The 21,883-nt window shown below is 42.7% G+C and overlaps 2 protein-coding genes and 1 long non-coding RNA gene across 8 annotated transcripts in view; 1 reads left to right on the top strand and 2 right to left on the bottom strand.

The window, feature by feature from the left end:
• Positions 1–6,351, bottom strand: part of LOC128095666 (tripartite motif-containing protein 30A-like) — a 24,349-nt gene extending 17,998 nt beyond the window's left edge. The window contains exon 1 of one of the 2 annotated variants that reach the window (XM_052714853.1): positions 4,166–6,351. The gene's annotated coding sequence lies outside the window, so the exon portion shown is untranslated. Of the gene's footprint in view, positions 1–4,055 lie in introns of both variants that reach the window. The other variant, XM_052714852.1, reaches the window with a different exon arrangement.
• Positions 4,592–10,654, top strand: LOC128095668 (uncharacterized). Its single transcript, XR_008213289.1, has 2 exons — positions 4,592–4,705; positions 8,203–10,654. It is a non-coding gene; the product is annotated as an uncharacterized LOC128095668 (long non-coding RNA).
• On the bottom strand, positions 6,677–21,883 carry LOC128095664 (tripartite motif-containing protein 30A-like). Of its 5 annotated transcripts, XM_052714842.1 has the most exons (9): positions 21,728–21,883; positions 21,592–21,652; positions 14,783–15,258; positions 12,649–12,744; positions 11,790–12,020; positions 9,574–9,596; positions 8,022–8,122; positions 7,726–7,752; positions 6,677–7,496 (listed from the first exon to the last, which is right to left on the bottom strand). In XM_052714842.1, exons 3-9 carry the CDS (start codon positions 15,200–15,202, stop codon positions 6,784–6,786), a joined length of 1,611 nt encoding a protein of 536 aa, XP_052570802.1. In that variant the 5' UTR covers positions 15,203–15,258; positions 21,592–21,652; positions 21,728–21,883; the 3' UTR covers positions 6,677–6,783. The 5 variants fall into 5 exon arrangements, with proteins under 5 accessions (XP_052570802.1, XP_052570804.1, XP_052570803.1 ...); XM_052714844.1 differs by lacking the exon at positions 21,592–21,652; XM_052714843.1 differs by lacking the exons at positions 21,592–21,652; positions 21,728–21,883 and adding an exon at positions 21,653–21,720.

The raw sequence follows: 21,883 nt of genomic DNA, 5'->3' as shown, positions 1-21,883 counted from the left end.
CCTGAATCTATGATGGTGCTCTGCCCTGTCCTGCTACAGAGTCAGAGCCATAGGTAGCTACATTCCTTCTCCTTGGACTTGAATTGTTATGGTGGGCCTGAGGGTCCCAGGTCATGCTTTGTAGTAATCTCCATCTGTGGCGGTTTGAAAGAAAACGGCCCCCAAAGGGAGTGGCACTATTAGGAGGTATGACTTTGTAGGAGTACGTGTGGCCTTGTTGGAGGAAGTATGTCACTGTCGGGGTGGGCTTTGAGGTCTCCTATGCTCAAGCTATGCTCAGTGCAGTAGACGGTTTACTTCCTATTGCCTGAGGATCAAGATGTAGAACCCTCAGCTCCTCCTCCAGCACCATGTTTGCCTGCATACCACCATGCTTCCCACCATGATGATAATGGACTAAACCTCTGAAATTGTAAGCTAACCCCAATGTTTTCCTATATAAGAGTTGCCAGGTCATGGTGTCTTTTCACAGCAATAGAAACCCTAATGAAGACACTATATCAGCATTTTTTTGTTTGTTTTTTTGCTTTTTCTTTTTTTGTTTTTCGAGACAGGGTTTCTCTGTGTAGTTTTGGTGCCTGTCCTGGATCTCACTCTGTAGACCAGGCTGGCCTCAAACTGAAAGAGATCCACCTGGTTCTGCCTCCCGAATGCTGGGATTAAAGGCATGCGCCACCACCACCCGGCCTATCAGCATTTTGGTGGTGATAAACTTAAGAAGCAGCTTCCATATGCGACAGTGGTTCATTTCACACACCCCTGACCCCACAGACACTCTGAGCACATACCTAAGAGAGGCTACCATTGGTCTTCATACTTTGGAAAAGGAAAATATCAAATCCCCTACAATCCTTCCTACTGAGGATGCTAACCAGCTGCATGGTTACTGCTGCTGTCATAAATGCCTGACAATCAGGCCATGGAGACATTTTCAGACTTGTCAAGCACTGAGCCCTGCTGACAGAACTGTATGAAGACTGTACCACTGTACCCACTTAGGATCCAAGCCACCACACCTAATCAAATGCCACCCTCATAAGGAATGTGTAAGTCATTCCTAATAGAATCTAACTGGAAAAGTCTAGAAGAGTTAGTTGCTCCATAATATGCAGGCATTAACACAGGGACACACACACACACACAAACACACATACACACAACACAAAGAAAAAATAACAACAAAAAACAAAACCAAAAAACATCAAAAAGTGAGCAACATCACTATCAAAGGACTATTATCATATTCTAATAACTGACTTCAAAGAATACAAATCATGAATAATTCAGATAAAAATTCAAAATAACAATGAGAAAAACCAGAAAATCAATAATTCAATAGAAAAGAACACTGAAATTCTAGAGCTTAATAATTCAATGAATGAAACTGACCCTAAAATAGACAGATTTAACAGCAGACACACAGGATCAAACAAAAAGTCTATCAACTTAAAGTCAGTTCACTTGAAAGTATCATGTCAAAACAAATAAAAAACCAGTAAGACAAAGAAGAAAAACTACCCTACAAACAAATAAATGTGGAATCCATTTGTGTTGATCAACTAACTACTCCTGTGCCTGGGGCTTGCCTTGGAGTGTCACTGATATACCCAGTGACCATTGGAGAAAACTAATTTTAAGTTTTTAAGGGAGGGGGCATGAAGTTGGGTGGGTAGAAAGGAGGGGGAAATCTGGAAGGAGTTGGGGAAGGGGAAAGGATATGATCAAAAATTTAAAAATATTTTTTTAGAAAAAAAAGATAAATAATCCCACCTCAAAGTATCATGTCAAAGACAGAGGTCATGGAGAGAACAAATATGTCAATTTATGGGGCACTGTTCGGAAAATCATTATGAATGCTCCACAAGAAGATGAAACAGAGAGGAGGCAGATAGCAAATCAGGAAGGGATTGGTTTTGAATTAACCCAGCCACCCACAGGACATTCTCACTAATGACAGCAGCACACACATGGGGACACTGTTCTGGAAGGCTAACCCCTGGGGCTCCAAGAGAGGTTCTAACAATGTAAGAAGACTGAAATGATATGAAATACCTTTTTTAACTGCAGTGGTATGAAACTAGAAATCACTAAAAGAGGGATTTAGGAAAAATTCACAAACACATGGAAATTACACAACTAAACTAAAGAGCAAAGAAGAAATCAAAGGGAGGTTTTTTAAAGAGAAATGCAATGACAACGGAAGCATACGTCTGTCTCAAGGCATTGCATTTGGCACTTGGGACGGTCTAAGAGGGACACTTACTGGGACAAAACTACATGCGATAAAGAAAAACTGACTCAAGGAAGTAACTTAATTCTTGGCCTCAGGTAAGTAGAAAAGGAAGCCAAAAGTTAGAGAATGCAAAAAAAAAACCCAAATACAACAACTAGTACAGAAAGACCCTAGGAAAATGTAATGAATCATATGAGTCTCTCTCTCTCTCTCTCACTCACTCACTCACTATGCAGTCCTGGATGTCCTGGAACTTCTATATAGATCAGGCTGGCTTAGAACTCACAAAGATCTTCTTGCCTCTGCCTTCCTATTACTGGGATTAATGGCGTGTGCCATCTGCCAGCCACTTTGAGTTGTCATTTTCAAAACAATACACAGTGAAGTAAACAAAACCAAAAACAACTACAAAAAAAAAAACCAGGAAAGTTTGTTGATGTCTTCTGGGTACCTAGATTAGCTTGGGTAAAGCTGTGATATCCTTGATCAAACTGATTTCTCTCATGGTTCTCATGACCTTTTATCATTAGACATTTTCCAAATCAATCGGGAATTTAATTTTCATTATTTCAAGGTAGAAAAGGGGGTGGCAGCAGTAATGTGCACCTGCCACTCCAGTGACTGGGAGGTAGGGAGGGGGGCTGACTGAGGAGCTGGAGACCAGCCTGAGCAACACAAAATGTATCATATCTCCAAGAAACATTAGAAAAGCTGTCACTTCTGGGAAAAATCTTCAGATGCACAACTGTAGCATTATCCTAGTCCTTCATTTTCCCATCTTCAGTCACGCTCTTCTCCCTACCTTGGAATCGAACCCAAAACCTGAGGAGCACCCTACCACTGAGCTAGGTCACAAACATTTTAAGATATATTTTATGAGGGGCTGGAGAGACAGCTCAGCAGTTAAGAGCACTGACTGCTCTTTCAGAGGTCCTGACTTCAATTCCCAGCAACTACATGGTGGTTCACAACCACCTGTAATGAGATCTGGTGCCCTCTTCTGGCCTGTAGGCATACATGCAGGCAGAACACTGTACACACAATAAATAAATAAATCTTAAAAAAACAAATTTTATGAATGAGTCTTATTGAGTTGCCCATAAAGGCCTTCAACTTCTGATCCTCTTGCCTTCTGTGTAGCTGGACTCTCAGGCTGAGTGGAGCACTACTTCATTTTTCAGGAAATGGCTGAAGGAGAAGGAACTAACAGCAGTCATTTCCTGACTTGGGGCATTCACACACGGTCAGTGAGTCAACAGGCCCACAGCCTCTATTACTAAACACAGAGAGAAGCCCTAGGAGTCCCTAGGGCAGTGGTTCTCAACATTCCTAAGGCTGTGACCCTTTAATACAGTTCCTCATGTTGGGGTGACCTCCGACCATAAACTAATATTTGTTTCTACTTCTAACTGTAATTTTGCTACTGTAATGAATCCTAATGTAAGCATCTGATATGCGACCCCGGTGAAAGGCTCACTCCACCCTACAGGGGTCGCGACTCACAGGTTGAGAACAACAGTTCTAGAGTATGCGGAAATGCCACATTATCACACAAAAACGCCTTGAAGAGCAGAGGCTCTGACTTAGCTTAGCTGTGGGGAAAGGGACTGTGTTAGAAAACAGAGTTCCAGATCTCTTGGACAAGGTACAATTCAAAATTATAGAATATGAAATGGCAGGAGGAGACTGGATCTGGCTAAAAGCCATCTTTAAATTAGTCCTTTTTTCCAGGCAGCCTCTTCCTCATGCTCCTTCATTTGCATTTTCAGCCAGAGGCCGGCAGCCCCTCCCTCTCCACCCGGTTTTTAGACGACAAACTCACCCAAGCAAAAGCAATGTTTTTCTTCAAAAGTCCTCCAAACTCTGCCCCCTAATATTGCTCAACCAACCATCAGACACCCGAAAGCTGTAAATCACGGAGAATTAACGCACCAATCCAGAACTTCAAAGTGTTTCCGACTGCAAGCTAGAGAAAAGAAAGTTTGAGCGCAGAAAAAGAAAGAGAAACTACGGAAGGACAGACCAATGACATGCCTCCGCATGAGCATGCCCGGCTCCACCGAATGAAGGCGTTGCCCTCAGATCAGCACTGGCTCTCTCTGGAGAGCGTGTACCCTCAACTCTCCCACCCTTAACTGCCTTTTTTAAGCTTCTCTGGAATTTCCAGTTCGGATTCACCTAACAAGATCCGGACCCTCTGGAAAGCTACCCCTGAGGGAAAGAAAGCCTTCCCTTGGGCTCCTCTGCATCCTGGCTGGGTTTTGCTTTGGGTGTCAGGTGTGGCCCCAGGGGAAGAAAAAACAAGGTGAAGGACAGAACTAGAGTGTTCCTCTGGAGTTGGACTTGGACTCTTACAGGATGAGAACAGAAAGGAAACTCAATTCGCAATCAAGATTTCCCACACAGCAGGGACAGGATGGGGAGGATTCCTGTGCAGAGCCATGCAGAAACACTTCCCCACACTCACAGCAGGTAAACGAGCAAGCTCCATAGGGAGCTGTCTGGCTGCCCCATTGTCTCCTTCAGATTATACATTGTGCTGCTGAACAGATAGAGTCCTTTTCAAAGTGCTGATCTGACCTACTCATTGCCTCCCCTCCAGGAGTCCCTCACCTTAATTGCCCAGGCAGTCCCCATTTGACATCATATTTGGATTAAGACCTGTGATAATGCTTCACTCCCCCTGAATTAGAAGTTGAAAATGTGTAGAGCTCTGAATGAGGTTCAGTTGGCATGGAGGGTGCCCAGCAAGCCTGGAGCCCTGGGGTGGATCCTCAGCTCTGTACAAGCCCAGGTGTGGAGATACATGCATGTAGTCTGTCTTAGTTACTCTACTGTTGCTATGAAAAACACCATGACTGAGGCACCATACAAGAACAGTGTTTGATTTGGGGCTTACAGTTTCAAAGGGTCAGAGGTCATGACCACCACAGTGGGTAGTATGGGAGCAGGCAGAGAGGCATGGTGCTGGTACAGGAGGTCACAGGTCACACTTGAGACACAAACCTGAGGCAAAGATAGAGACACTGGGAATGCCCAGAGTGTATTGAAATCTCAAAGCTCACACTCAGGCCACATATACTCCAATAATGCCACACCTCCTAATCCGTCCCAAACAGTCTCAGCAACTGGGAACCAAGCATTCAAAGATCTGAGCCTATGGAGGCCATTCCCATTTAAACCACCACAGGACACATTGCCGTGGAGCTGGTGTCAGGAGGAACAGGATCTCAAACGTCATCCTCAGCAATAGATATTTACAACATATTGAGTAGACTTGATTACAGATTCCAGGATCTAAGAGCAAAGCATCATCAAAAAGTCAAATTTTATTTCTCCCAGCGACCCACTTTTACATAGAAAACCAGACTAAGGATATCTCCCCAGTAATGAACAGAACCATTATCTACTGAGTGTACAGTGAGTGCCTTATATGCATTGACCTTTGTCTTTTTAAAAACTACATAACTCATTTTACATTTGTGTGTCTAGGCCTGGGTGTACTGCAGCATGTGTGTGGAGGTTGAGAATAATCTGGAGGATTGGCTGCCTCCTTCTCCCAGGTGGTGTAAGGGATTGAACATGGGTCACTGGGCTTGGAGGAAAATGTTTTTAACCTCAGAGCCTTGTAACAGATTTCAAATTTATTTTCTTACATTGACCTACAGGATATGTACACTCTGTATAATAAAACTGTAAAAAACAACAAACAATAAAAACCAACCAAAAAAAAAACCCCACAAAATCAAAATGAAAACAAAAACCCCATAAAGAATAGACTTTTGAGGATGTTATTACACTGCTGTGTGGAGTGGCAGGAATAGAACCCTGGTACTCTGAACACACAGTCTTAGTGGGAACTATTGCAGATGTTTCCTTCTTAAGTTTGGATGAGGCACAAGCATTGTGGTTAACCCAACATACCACTAAGGGCTCATTCCTAGGCTAGAAACTCCTGCATATAGTTTTCAAAACTAGTAGACAAGCTGGAGAAGAACTTTCTTTCATCCGTTGTCGGGGCAGAAGGAGTGGGCTTGTGCAGACATGGCAGAGCTGGGACGAGTGGCTCAGTGGTAGAGCACCTCCTCAGCATGCACAAGGCCCTGCCTTCCCTCTGTGGCACCACAAAACAGGAAGTGGGGTTAGCAGAGGCTTCACCTCACCTAATGAGGCAAGAGTCACTTTCTTTGGGAATAATAATAAAATGATTAATTATTTTAATCATTTCTTAAGAGTTCTGGGGAGGAGAATCGGGGGAGTGAGTTGTTTGACTGTACAAGTGAGGAGGATCTCTGCTTGTGAGGAGTAAGGCTTTCCCAACATCCCACAGCAAGTAAGTGGGAGGGCTCATGAGGGTGTCTCATGATGAATTATTGCCTTGTAACCAGACAAGCAACTGGATCAAGGAAAAGAATCCATGTTGGTTTGTATTGAGAACTGAAGTTTATTAAAAGGAAAGAGCAAAAGCAGAAACAGTTATAATGATGCCAGGGAGCTCAGGCATATGAGATACATCAGACATGGGGCACTGTGCAGTTATGGGTGAGGGTTTAGGAGGGTGGGCCACATACTGTCATTGGCTCTGAACATGACATAGGATTAAAGTATGGATAAACTTCATCAGGGAAGGAAGGTTCATAGAATCTATAGATGAGAGCTCCATGGTTGGAAACATCAAAAAATGAGAGAGTACAAGCTTCTCTGTCCAGGAAAACTCCAACACGACGGGGACGGCCAGTCAGAGAGAGGACCAGGACACTGGCATTGCGGGTGACAGAACACTCTGCAAAGGCATTATATACAGACCCGTTCTTCATCCCTATAACCCAGTAGCCATGTTTAGGCTGATAATTTACATGCTGTTTCACATCAGAATTATCTTTAACTGCATATGTAGGCTGATAATCATGTTTAAAATTAAAATCAAAGTAGCTTTGAGAGCCAAAGGTAAATGTAGGCCGATGAAGTACATGTTGTTTAACATTAAAATTATATTGGACTTTGATGCCCTTCTCATTCCCTGCAGGAGGTTGGGGTTGAGCACATTTTCCATCATTTAACCCCAGGAGCCAGGCATCATTTCTAGACACATCCACTTCCCAGTAATGTTTCCCTGAGTGGAAAGCTGGGTATCCCAGGACACCCAAATCATAGGTCTCAGAAATTTGCAAATTTCTTCTAGAATCATTTCGATGTTGTATTTGTCGTTTGTCCTCATTAACAGCAATGTTTTCATTGTGGACTTGATTCAGGGTCACATGAACTGCAGAAAAAGGAGACATATAAGAGTCACATGAGAGGCAATGTATAGCCTTTTTTGTGATGTAAGGAGCAGAAGCCTAAGGAGACAGTGAGAGGGAACTTGGAGGAGCCTTGTATATAGTCAGGAAGAAGCAGATTGGGAGAAGTAACATGACACATGAGGGTTAGGAGAGAAATAAACTCTGAAATACAGTAAGAAGGGAGTGGCTGATGGTGTGATTTCTCCTTACCCCAGTGTTGTTGGGCATCCATGAGCCCTGAAAGGATGAAAATTTATTTAAATGGAGGCAAAAGAATCAAAACATTAAAGTCAATCTCCTCTCCAGATTAGGGGAAGGTTTGGAAATTATGATATAATATGGGATGAAAGACGATTTTCCATTAAATATAATGACATCACTGGAAAACACGATCTATTCTTCTGAGTCCCTCAACCCATGTTCAGAAACATCACTCTCTTCCCAGAGAGTGTAGCCCCAGCCACCCCAGAATCCCTCAGTTACCCACAGAATGTAGCTGTTCTCACCTTGAAACGCTTGCAGCATGCCTTTCAGATCTGGAGCTCGGAAGAGCCTTCTTTGCTTTCTTGGGATCATTTCGGGTTGTTGTAATATTAAGGTCTGACTCCTAGGGACAAAACATTGACCTCCACATCTCAGACAGTGTGACCTTTGACTACTACTGACTCCCTGTCATTCTAACCATAGATGTCCTGGAGCTCTCCTGAGAATTCTGAGAAGGGGAGAGATGGTTGACTACTAACTCTGGAGACCTGAGAGACACCCTCATGAGCCCTCCCACTTACTTGCTGTGGGATGTTGGGAAAGCCTTACTCCTCACAAGCAGAGATCCTCCTCACTTGTACAGTAAAACAACTCACTCCCCAGATTCTCTTCCCCAGAACTCTTAAGAAATGATGAATTAGTGAACTTTAAAACAACCCAAACTAAGGTTTCTAAAAAATAATGTGTGGGCCAGACATGGTGTCACATGCCTTTAATCCCTGAACATAGGAGCCAGAGTCAGAAGGATCACTGAGATCAAGGCCAGTCTGCTCTATAGGGTGAGATCCAAGACAGCCAGAGCTACACAGAGTAATACTATCTCAAAAACAAAAACAAACAAACAAACAAACAAAAACAAATCAAACAAAAAGAAAAAGAAAAAAGAAGAAAAGAGAAAGAAAGGAGGAAAAATCATGTGGGTATGTGTGTTTTCAAGGACATAGTCTAAAGTCTGAGTGCAGAAGATCTCTTGGGTATAGCACGTGGGAAAGCCACAGGAGACAGCTAAGACTTCAAACCTGGCTTTCAATATGGACACTCTCGGCCAGCATCGTGATTCTTCTGATTCTTCAAATTCTTTTGTTTTAATGACAAAGTTGGCAAAGAAGACAGTACCATCAAATTAATAATTACATGAGCTCATTATGTTCAGAACAGCCTGATGCTGACAGCCTGGGAGTGACGCTTTACAGACAAGGGTACTACTTTCCAAGGTCTTCTAAAGTATGTGGTCCACATGGAGCAGGTGTCTCACCTGTGCCAAATATTGTGCTCAGAGACTCAAGTCTGTTTTTGGAAAAATCTAATTATAACCACAAAGGAACTCTGGATCTCTTCTATCCTCATGACAAACACACAAATACACAGGAAGTTCCCCCAATATACAAGTCTGTGAACATTGAGGACATAGAAGACATGCCCTACCTATGATGAATTGAGGAATCAAGTACTTGTTAATGCAGGTCCAGAGCCAGACACACGCACACAGTATGGACAGAATGACGGAACCACAAGGAGTCTGAAAGCACCTTAGCTCCTTGTGCCTCATCCCACTGCTGAGCCTGACTCTGCAACTCCCCATCACCCACTCCCTAAAAGACAATCAAATCTGTTCTCAACTGTTCACAACAGTCAGATCCTGACTTTCCCCACTTCCCCTTCCTCCTTTTTACCAGATGTTTAGAATAGTATTATGTTTAAATTCCCCCAAACCCATGACATATTTATTTTAGTTGAATATTAAATCACTTTTACGACCCAATAGGGCTATTTTTCTCTATCCGTCAGACATACCTTTTAAGGACAGAATTCACACCCTAGGGAGAAGGGAGAAAACACAGTGAATTACATGATCTGCATGTCCTTGCAAATCCTGCTCACACTCTCACTGGCTGCAGAGACAAAGTCAAAACAGAATCAAGCCAGTCACCACACTTCTCCATGACATGATACAATTATGATGCATGGCTCTTTACTTGATTTACATGTAAACTAGTGGACTATTTTCTGTCTCATACTATAAGGATTTGGAGACAGAAGACAAACAAACAATGCTTTGAAAGCTTATGTAGGTTTTGCTGTGCCTATACCTAAAAACATAAACATATAACTCTTCATGCTGCATGTAAGCTATCCAGTACTGTACTTGCAACTAACATTATGAGAAGATGATTTCTAAATTATTTTAGTCATTCAGATACAATTTAACATATTAGTAATGAAAAAGCCACAAGGACCAGAAGCTGAAATTGTCTGATACTTAAAATCAACTAACCATATCTGTCTGTCTCTTTTCCTCTCTCTGTAACTGTGTTGGCAGGAGAAGAAGTGAATCTGTGTCTCTCAATTTGACAAACTGTTGAAACATTGACCCGAAAGAAATGGAATTTTTTCAGGAATCTCACACTGGGGGAAGGAAAACAGCTCTAGCCATGGGGCTAGTGGTCTCCTAAAAAGATTTCAAGCACTTTTAATTACTTGTCAGACCACCTTAGCATATGAGACTGTAACCCAAATAATGATAGGAGAATGATTGTCAGGACCACACCTTGACCTGTACTACTCTCGTGCGTATATCCTTGACTCTCAACTTAAATATTGAACTCACTTAGGGAAACTGAAGATGGGTAGAGGGTTTTATTATTTTTTTCCTTTGTTTTTTTCAAGACAGAGTTTCTCTGTGTAGCCTTGGAGCCTCTCCTAGAACTTACTCTGTAGACCAGGCTGGCCTCGAACTCACAGAGATCTCTCTGCTGAGTGCTGGGATAAAAGGTGTGCACCACCACCACCCAGCACAGGTGTTTTGTTTTGTTTTTAAATCTCTCTGACCATCTTTGAAATTTGGCCACAAAAATAAATATCCTTTTCCTGATTTCCAATATTAATTTTGCTCTTTTATATGGAACATATATCAAGACCTAACCTACCAGGATCACTTTGATATGTTAAGTATTCTTGCATGTTTGGGTTGCAATGGACATTAGTAGATTTACCTAAAGTTACATTCTTTGAGAAAAGTGACCACCCCCATTTGTCCCAGCAGCTAACAATTGCCAGGAGCTCTTGGGTGTAGTGTGGTGAACTTCCTTAGAAAGTCCAGTTTCCATAGTAGAATTTGGTATGGTTTCGGCTTGCAAAGGTCTTGGGTTTGTTATCACAACCAATTGCAGATTGTATGTGCTGCTGCTAAGCTATGTCCAGAAGACACTGTTTTCTTTCTAAACCTTTACCATGTCTGGCTCCTACACTCTTTCTGCCCTCCTTCTGTAATGATCCCTGGGCCTTTAAATTAGAAGTGGAGTATATACATTCCATTTAAGGCTGGATATTCTGAAGTCTCTTACTATCTCCAAAATCGTCAGTTGTGGGTTTTACTATGTAACCCTGCTGACCTAGAACTCACTATATAGATCCTATATAACCCACGTAGCTTCATTTGATTCTCCATTCCAACTGCTGGGATTGAAGGAGTGAGCCAACATACCTGGCTCTAGGTTGGGAAGCTTATGTTTCATTTTCATTGTTCTGTGCTTCTCAGGTTTTTGTCTCTGTTTATAAGAAGCTCTCAAGTCCTGGGATCACAGGCAGTACATGCTTGGCTACACATGGCTTTGTCTTATATAACATAAACCAACAAAAGTGGATCTCCAAACACTGGACAGCAGGAACAATTTCTACTAATTTCAAGTTCAGGTGAAGTGACTAATGACAGGTGAAAATGTGCTTCACACATGCTCAGCTTTACAGCAGGGTAATAACTACCCATGATGCAACAGACCTTCTCTCCAAGGTTCAGCTTCTGTACTTCATTTGATAAACTAAAAAATGCCATTTCCCCTTGCCATCCATGAATGCTATGATTCCCCAGGTTCTGAAACTGGTTCAGGGAAGAGATGAGGGAGGGCTCAGAGAGCCCTACTGTCCCCACCAGGAAGGTCACAGCAGCTCAGAGGGAGGGAAGTGGCTTCCAGGTCCTGACTGTCAGATGCTGGGACCTCCTGCAGTCTTACCTGCAGCATTTCCATGGTTGAGCACTGCAACTGATGCTCCACATCTGAGATGAGGTCTCTCACTGACTCTCTCTGCTTCACCAGCTCACTTTGAGACTCTGCCAGGCTGTTCATAATGTCTTCCTCCTCCTGCTTCAGCTTCTGCACCTCATTCTTCTCCTCGGAGTCCAGGAATTCCCGAAGTCCTTTAAACTCCATTTGAACTTTTTCTACATCACCCTGTATTTGGTTCTTCAGGGATAAGAAAAGGGAGAGGAATTCAGACTATGCTAATGGGACTGGAAGACAGAAAAACACTGTTCTGATGGGGAGTTCTCACAGGGAAATGAGCTTGGGAAGGGAAGGGAGTCTTAGGGAAGCATGTGTCCCCTCTCATTGTCTGTTGATGACATTCCAAAACAAAGATCTTAGGTCACCTTTACCAAGTCCATTTAAGCCAAAGTGGAATGCCTAGATGTGTCTCAGTTTTCACACAGCTGCCCCAGACTCTTTTTCTGCCTGTAAATCTCCTCATTCCACCTCTGAACCCATGAGAGAAGCTAAACCTCAAGAATAGAACTGTGCCTGTTCCCAAGCATCTTCCCCAACAGTCACAGCTACAGAAAGCACCATAGGAGTGAGATCCAGGACTCATTGCCCACTCTCACCAGACCTCCTCCATGGTGTCAGTTCCCTACATAGCCAGGCTCAGTTGTGATGCACTCAGTTTGCAGCCCCAGCTCCAAGGGACAGGTAGAGAGGACTAATAAAGGCCTCTTGTTCTCATCAACTACCTGGGAATGGAGAGCCAGGGAACTTCTTGCCCAGGTCCCTTCCAGGCATCAGCCTAACTCCCTTAGGAGCTAGGGTCCTCACTTGCCTTCCAGAAAGTTCTCTCCTGTTGAAGGTCATCTTTCCACTCATCACATCTTTTCTCATTTGTCATCTGCATCTGCAGAGCTGCCTGGAGCTTCCCCTGTGGGAGAGGAATTGTAGCCGAATCAAGCTGTGTGCTTAGTAGGACTGTTGTTTCTAACAGAATACCAAGAAACCCTTCTGGAAAGACAGGAAACCTAAGACTGTTCCCTTTTATAAAAGTTGTGCTATGATTTATGTACATAAAGTATGTAAGTCTTCAGTCTCCAGCTCAATCCATACTTGTACTTATACACATACAACCCCCATACAGACAAAGACACAGAAATCTCTCTTAGTCAACCATCCCACCAAGTACAAACCTGTTAGCTTGATTCTAGCATCAGAAAACTGGGATAATTGTGTTAGCTTTTCTGGTCTTTCATATAACAATGCACATACATCACATGCCCCTGTAATGTCCTATTATACACCTGCAGTTATAAAAATTGGGTCTTCCTATGTAGCCTGAGTGGTCTGGAATTTTCATGTAGACCCCTACACACTCAAACTCAGAGATCCACCTGCCTCAGCCCAGAATTCAAAGACTGAGTCATCACCACCACATTGTCCACATGTACATTCTTTTCTCTTCTATTTCCTTTTCTATTTTTTTTAAAATTTCATGTACATTGGTGTTTTGTCTGTATATCTTTGTGAAGGTGTAGGATTAGCTGGAACTGGAGTTACAGACAGATATGAGGTGTCATGTGTATGCTGGGAATTCAACCTTGATCCTCTGAGAAAGCCAGTGCTCTTAATCGATGAGCCATCTCTCTGGGTCTTCTTTTCTTCTTTTAAATTGTATATACATTTTTTTTGTAGTTAAGATTTCCTTCCTTCACTGAAAACATATTTTTTTCATACAATATATTGTGATTACAGACTTTCCTGCCCCTACTCCTCCTAGTTCTTCTCCAACTCCCCTCCCATACAGATCCACACCCTTTTTGTCTCTTGTTAGAAAACAAAGAGACATCTAAGGAATAGTAACAGAATAAAAGAAAACACAGTAAGAGAAATAAAAAACAAACCTATTGGAATATGACAAAACAAACAAACCAGAAAAAGAGATAAATAAAAAGCACAAGGAATGCATATAGATGCAGAGACATACAGTTTCCAACATATGGGAATCTCATTAAAACCCTAAGCCTTAATATACATGCAAGGGACTGGTAAAGCAGAAAAAAAAAAAGCCCAGATTTACAGTTATGAGAGAAAGAACCTCCAAATATGGGTTTCAGTTTATTGTGTGTTGGTCATCCATCTATTGGGCATGGGACCTGTCCTTACAAGTAAATGAATTATTTCTCCTGTGAGACTCCCTTGGAGAAAAATAATTTTTCGGGAAGGTGGGGGGGATGGGGGAGAACAAGGGAATCGTGGCTGATATGTAAAATTAAATTAAATTATAAAATAAAGTAATTAAAAAATTTTCATTTTTAAGTAGCTATCAATTGGAGATTGCTTTTGGGTTAGGGGTGGGGGCATGTGTCCACTTCTTCAAGCTCTAGGATCTCATCTGGTACAGACCCCTGCAAGCCCTGTGCATGCTGCAGACAGTTTCTGTAAGTTTATATGTGGGCTCAAAAACAAACAACAGAACACAAAGACCCAACACAGAGCTTGCCTCTGTGTATCTCATTATGGAATTCTTTCCCCTCTTGTCAGATGTACAACTGCCACATGCACATTCTCTTTGCTGCTGTCTGTCACTCATTTACTAATACCATTGTTGATGTCACTAGACTGGATTTTAGGTAGATGAATGAATCTGACATAAACATTGAAAGAAGATAAATATGGAATAAATCAGCAGTTCTGCTCTTGGCTTTTCTTGGTCATTGACTCAACTTCATAGGGACAGTTCCAAGACATTTTTTTTCTATCCTAGTATTTGTAGTCCAGGCACATTCTCATATGAGTAAGTGGAATAAATCATCATGTGTTTTTAGGACTCTAAAGGCAGGAAAGGATGGAATGATATATCAAGCCTCGAGCCTATGATGTCCACATTATTGACCTGTCACACCAAGTGGAGTTTTCTCATCTGTTACTGTCTCCTGCTCTGTGTCCCACACCCTCCCATTTCTTACCTTGTACTCTTGGGCCACCTTTTCAATGAGATCTGTTTGGTGACCACGGTGCTCCTGAGATTTCTCACAAAGCCAGCAGATGGCCACCATGTCCTTCTCACAGAACAGCTGGAGTTTCTCTCCATGTTGTGCACAGACATTCACCTTCTGCTCCTCCTCTGGACTGGACTTGAGCCATTTTAGCCTCTCCACTATGTTGGCCATATGTCGATTAGGCCTCAGATTCCCAAACAGGTAACTCACTCGGCACACAGGGCAGATGCCCTCCCCTTCTTTGCCTTTGTTAGACTCATAGTTCTGTGTGATGCAGGCTCGGCAGAAGCTGTGACCACAATCGGCATTCACAGGTTCCACCATCAGGTCAAGGCAGATAGGACAAGTCACCTCCTCCTTGATCATCACCAAGACTGATGAGGCCATTGTTGCTGTAATCCTCTGTCTGTCTGTACTGACTCCTGACACTTATGCTCAGGTACCTGTGTGATTTGAATGATGAAAAGGGGGACAAGTAAGAAAGGGAAAATCAGCATGGACACTGTGCAGACATCAATCAGTGACCTTGATGATAAGGGAAAAGAACACAGGAGAGAAATAGAGACAGAAGTTGAATGACATGGCTAAAGGAGCATTTTGTCATACTTTCAAGGCCTCTACTCTAATTTCATCCCAAGTGACAAATTTCAGATACAGGGTTGTTGTTTCCTTTTACTGAAGAGCAGAAAGTGTTTCCTTCCAACAGCCTGTGTAACCTACATTCTATCCATGCCTTTCTTTCCAAGGACAAAATCATATTTTCACATTAAAAGCATCAAACTACTCATGTCTCTGGCAGCTGTACTTGCTCTTTTATCAGCAGTAGTCAGTGTGACCCTCTCTGATCCTCTCCTTATAAATCTCTTACAAGAATGCCTAGTGCTGACCTGGAGTGCATACAGTCCCATCTCCTGATACACATAGGCAAGGATTTCTCTTATTGCCATTAGTAAATACAATGTATGTCTTTGTGGACATGGTTAAGTGAAGCCCTGCACTGGATGTATAGACATGGCCGCTTACAAGGTTAATTTTTCTTTAACACATTGAAAGAGCATAGAAACCATCCCTTTAAAACCTCCTTTCAGAGGTTCCTGCTCTACCCCTTGAGTTCACCGAAGAAAAAAGGGGTGACAGCCAGGATAGAAATGTAGCCAGAACAATGGATGTGTGGAATTGTGCTGCCAACCACTGTGGGTTCTGAGGAATCTTGTGTCTGTAAATGTTGAGAGTTTATCTTGGTCTAGAAATTTGACAAAGACATTGATGGGAGACTCCAGGTAGGAATGGCAGCAAGATAATGAGCTCCAAACCACATCAACAATTATACTTCAAACCATTTTGAGTTATTCTCCCCGGTACTCGATAACATGTAATATTAGTTCAGCATGCAAAACCAATGGAGAACCCACACCTCAGCAGCAAAATGAAAGATAGAAAACTCTCTCATTCTTTACTTGAAAAGTATTTGACAATAAGCACCATTATTTCAGGAATAAAAATCCTAAACATTTCTAGGTATTGATATAATTTTCCTTATTTTGAAACCATACATGAAAAGCCCACTGCTAAGGTCATAGGAAATGCAGGGCAATTGAAAGACTTTTCTTTAAAATCAAGCATAATCATGGAGCCTTCATCCAGTAACTGATGGAAGCAGATCCACAGCCGAGCACCAGGCCAAGCTCCAGGAGTCCAGTGGAAGAGACAGAAGAGGGATTCTCTGAGCAAGAAGCATCAAGATCATGATGGGAAAACCTACAGAGACAACCAAACCAAACTAGTGGGAACTCTTGAACTTTAGACCAACAGCTGTGGAGCTTCCATCCGAATGGACTAGGCCCTCTACATAAAAGAGACATTTGTGTAGCTTGATCTGCTTAAGGGGCCCCCTGGCAGTAGGATCAGGATCCATCCCTGGTGCATGAGCAGGCTTTTTGGAGCCCACTACTTATGGTGGGACACCTTGCACAGCCTTGATGCAGGTGGAGGGGCTTAGACATTCCTCGGCTGAATGTACCAGTCTCTGCTGACTCCCTATGAGAGGCTTTACCTTGTAGGAGGAGGGAATGAAGGGTAGGTTTGGGGGAATACCTGAAGCAGGCGGGAGGAGGGAAGAGAGGGGAATCTGTGGTTCATATGTAAAATAAATAAAAAATTCTTGATAAAAAAATAAATAAAATATAACACCAAAAACAAATCATGCATAAAACAAGGATACTTATTGTTGTCATTTCTATTAAATACAGAAGGGGAAGGAGAAGCACCAGCAATATAAGAAGACCTTAAAAATAAATAAATAAAAGGCATGCAAACAAGAATTGTTTTACAGGTAAAAGAAAAGCTAATAAGCTCAGTAAAGATGCACTCTGTAATCTCCAATATAGAAAAGTCACAAATGGTAGAAACCTGAAGATAAAATTAATAGCTGGGCTTGGTGGTGTAGGCCTCTATACCCAGTTTCTTGAGAGACTGATGCCAGAGGACGGCAAGTTCAAGGCTATTGTGGCTCTATAGAAAAGCAGTGTTACATCTGAAACACAAGGAAAGGGATGGAGGAATGGCTCAGGTAAGAGCATCATCATCTGTTCTCACAGAGACTCCATGCTCCAGTCCTAGCCCTCACAAGGCTGCTTACAGCCACTTGTAACTCCAGTTCCAGTGCATCTGTCATGCCCTTCTGGCCTCTGTGGGCACTGCAAGTACATGGTGCAGAAATATACAAGCAGGAAGACAAAGGAACAATTATATTAATGAAACCATTAAAACCAAGAATAAATGAATGGTTAGGAAAACTGATTACTGCAAGATGAAGGATCTGCACACAAAAATTATAAAAATATTGAAAGAAATTGAATTGGTACAATTATATATAATGATACCTGAGGTCATGAATTTGAATATTGTTAAAATGTCTATACTAGGGGCTAAACAGTTGGTTCATGGGTTTAGAGAACTGGTTCCAATTCCAGAGGACCTTGGCTTTGTTCTCAGCACCCACAAGGTGAGTCACAACTGTCTGTAAAGTGAATTCCAGGGTATCTGATACCCTCTTCTGGCATCTATATGCATCAGGCATTCAAGTGGTACATCGATCTGTGTCCACATAAGACACCAGTACACATAAAATAACATTAAATCAAAATAAATAAATGAATCAATAAAATGCCATACTACCTAAGGCTGCAGACAGTGCTCAGTGGTTAAGAGTGCTTATTGTTCTTGCAGAAGATCCTAATTGTGAAGATATTTCATTTGTGCTGAAATGTGGTGATATTTTATTTGTGCTGAAATGTGCTGATATTTTATTTGTGCTTTAATAATTAAAGCTTGCCTGGAGATCGGAGGAAAAAGCCAGCCACAACACAGAAGTCATGCAATGTTAGCACATGCCCTTAATTCTATCACTTAGCAGGCATGATCTCTGTCTGTTCAAGGCTGCACTGGAAACAGAGTCAGGCTTGGTAACACATGTCTTTTTAATCCCAGTACAAACCATAGAGGTGTGGAGGTCTGTACAGACAGACAAGAAATGACACAGCTGGGCAGGAAGAGGAAGTGATGTAGCTTCACGGAGAGAGGAAAGGAGTTAGCAGAATAGAAAGGCATATAAGCCTGGGTAGACGAGAAGCTGCTCTCTTTGGAACTGCGGAGTTGGTGAGGTGAGGATAGCTGGAGGCTTTCTGTATTTCCCTGATCTATCTAAGGCTTTAACGCAAATTTCTGGCTCCATGTTTTTTATTTAATAAGACCATTTAGAAATTCATCTATACCTAGTTCAGTTCCTGGGATCCACATGAAGTAGCTTACAGCTGCTTGTAGTTCCAGCTTCAGGGAATCCAGCAGCTCTGACCATTCCACCCATCCTTTCAGATGTGCATACACACAGGCAGACCCACAAACACACAACTCAAACCAATGAAATTTTGTTTGCTTGTTTTTGAGTTTTTCTTTTTTCTTTTTAGACCAACAGTGTTTGGTTTTTACCCTAGATCTCTGGGTTACCCAGTCTCTGGTTCTTGGTCACCTGGGCAGTGTCAGGCATGGGTTCCTTCCAGTGGAGTAGGCCTTAAATCAAATCAGACACTGGCTGGCTACTGCCACAAGTTCTCTACCTCCATTGCCCCAGCATCTTTTGCAGGCAGGACAGACTGTAGGTAAAGGCTTTGTGACCTGGTTGGTGTTTACATTGCATTTGGTAGCCTGTAGAGTACCTTCCTGTACCAGAGACTAGGATGTAGGGGTGAAGGCTCCATGTAGGCACCAGCTCAACTTCTTCATGTTCAATGAGTTCTGTGGGTGTTGTCCTAGCAATGAAAATCCACTGTCAGTTTCTAGAGGGCAACCCTTTGTTTTAGCAACAGCCTGGGTTGTTTGGGAATTTCCATGTGACACCCTTGGCCAAGATCTCAACTGAATACACCCCAGTCCTACCAATGGAAGCCTTCTTTGGTGACAAGACATTGCCTTTTGAGACTCCATATCACCCATTAGTAGGAGACCTCAGTAGGATTGCCTTAATGTATTTTAGGCAGTCTCCATTGCACTAGGTTTCCATATCCTCCCTCAAATGCCCCTCAATTTCAGCCAAAGAAATCATTTTTTAAAGAGTCACCAAGGGAAGAGAACTAGGTTTGGTCAATTCAAACAATCTGGCTGCAGACAGCTTGTTTCTTTTGTGACTGGAGTTTGTGATGGCTAAGGAAAACTCCATTTTGTGCTAGACACCCATTCTAAATTCCTCAAAGACAAGCTCCTGGCAACTCTCACTCCTTGCTACATTTCCCGCAATTGTAAAAGTACGATGAGATAATGAACTGTTTTCTCTGGCTTTTGTGAACCCACTTGTGAACCCTGGCCTGTGTCCTCTGTGTAGCAGGGAGAGAGCTCCTCACAATTGAAGGGGGTACAAGTTGTTTCTCCCTCAGCTACTCATCCCCCACAAATGGGATAATTGGAGGTTTGGAGGTTGGAGATTTAGCTCAGTGGTAGAGCTCTTGCCTAGCAAGCATAAGACCCTGGGTTCGGTCCTCAGCTTGGGGATGGGGATAATTGTGCTGCCCACCTTAAAAACCACTCCTCCAGCCTCTTCTGGGTTACAAGCCTTTGATTTGTCTTTAAGGCTGTTTTTGGCCTACTAGCAGTAATTAATGAATTCATTTATTTATAATTTCAGTTGAGTGTGTAGTCTTTTCCTTGTGGATTTGAACTCTGTAACAAATGTTTTTTTAAGGTTTATGAAACTTCAAAGTACAATGTCATATGAGAAACAGTCCTTTTACAAACAGGCTGGGCAAATAAATTGTCCCAGGCTTACACAGAGAAACTTAATGTGTATTACCTCTCTGTGGCAAATTTAACAATGAAAAACCCAAATTTGTGCATTTTAATATCCCATAACATATGGCGGTAAAGAGAGCCAATGTTGAACTTCAGAAGAGAGATGTCCACAACTGATTAAGAGCAGGAGAGAGCAAAGGGAAAGAGGATGGGCTCATGACAATCCTCGACGTCAACCTGGACACAGAAGGCCTGGCCTGTGTCCTCTGGCATCTATATTAGCTTGGGTGAAGCTGGGATTCCCTGCTCCCTGTCCTTTCATGGCTCTCAAGATCTTCCTAACAGCAGACATCTTTCAGTCTTTCATACCATTAAAATCAATCTGGAGCTTATGCTAATTCTTTAAAAGGACACAAGTCCCGGGGCTGCAATGTTCACCTGTAATCCCAGTGTCTGGGGAAGGTGACACAGGCCAGTTACATGAGGTTACCCTGGGCTGTATAAGGGTATCCTGGCCAGGCGGTGGTGGCACAAGCCTTTAATCTCAGCACTCAGGAGGCAGAGGCAAACATATCTCTGTGAGTTCGAGGCCAGCCTGGTCTTCAAATTGAGTTCCAGGAAAGGCACAAAGCTACACAGAGAAACCATGTCTAGAAAAACCAAAAAAAAAAAAAAAAGGTTACCTGTCCAAAAAGAAACAGAAAAGCTGTCACTTCCAGAAAGTGTGCTCTCCCAGTGTTCTCACACACTCTCTCCTCCTTCCCCTGTCACCTCCTTCTCTGTCTCTTTCTTTGGGATTGAATCCTGGGCCTAGTGCAAACTTCAAAGTGCCCCACCCCCCACCACTAACTAACTTCACCCCAATAAACTGCACCTTCTTGATATTTTTCTTTTCTTCTCTAGATAAGGTCTTTTTAGGTCCCCCAGCCAGTCTTAGACTTCGGATCTTCCTGCATCAGCTTTCTTTGTAGCTGGAATTACTAGTCTGGACTGAATTTCATCTGGGCATGGCAGACATGCAATGACTTTTGAGTAACATTAGCAATTCTGTACAGACCTGAGGCTGTTTCATAGGACAAGGAAATGTATAAGAGGCTGCAGCAAGATTGGGACTTGCAATCACAGAGACAGCAGCAAAGGGAATGAACCCATAGAATCATGGGTAAACACACTTTTACACAGAGAAAACTTAAACTCTGTTTTCAAACACCATTCTGGCTTTATTCCTTCATTGGGGGTGCGGGTGGCAGAACATAGATGGACAGCAGTGTCTGTCTTGCAACAGCAGATTCTTGGCGCAGCCCAAAATTACACATGAGGAAAGAAGAGAGTGAACTCCATCTGGAGAAATACCTGGACCTCTCTGGCTCTTGAAACCTGTCTTTCTCAAAGCCTCTCCTCCATCAGCCTCCCCCACACCTCCAACCCCCAGCATTCAGCAGGAAGCCAGCAGTGTTCCCCAACCCTCCTGCTTCCCAGTTTCAAATTAAACTCACCAAAGGAATGGTGTTTTCTTTTCAATTCCTCCAAACTCTGCCCTCTAAATTGCTCTCATACCTTCAGACACCAACCAAGAGATCCTGAATCTGTGAACAGGAGAGAATGGAGGCCAGAATAAACGTCCTCTCATACCTTCAGACACCAACCAAGAGATCCTGAATCTGTGAACAGGAGAGAATGGAGGCCAGAATAAACGTCCTAAGGCTTCAGTCTCTAAGTCTGATCTCTGGTGAATCAGGAGAGAAATGAAAGTGAAGACTTGAGGGCTGGAACTGAGAAAGAGAAACT

The sequence above is a fragment of the Peromyscus californicus genome, unplaced genomic scaffold, assembly GCF_007827085.1.
Source record: "Peromyscus californicus insignis strain IS unplaced genomic scaffold, ASM782708v3 Scaffold_4__1_contigs__length_199733344, whole genome shotgun sequence".
NCBI classification, from domain to species: Eukaryota; Metazoa; Chordata; class Mammalia; order Rodentia; family Cricetidae; genus Peromyscus; species Peromyscus californicus.
The sequence above is the reverse complement of the archived record's forward strand: the minus strand, read 5'-3'. Positions and strand labels throughout refer to the sequence as shown.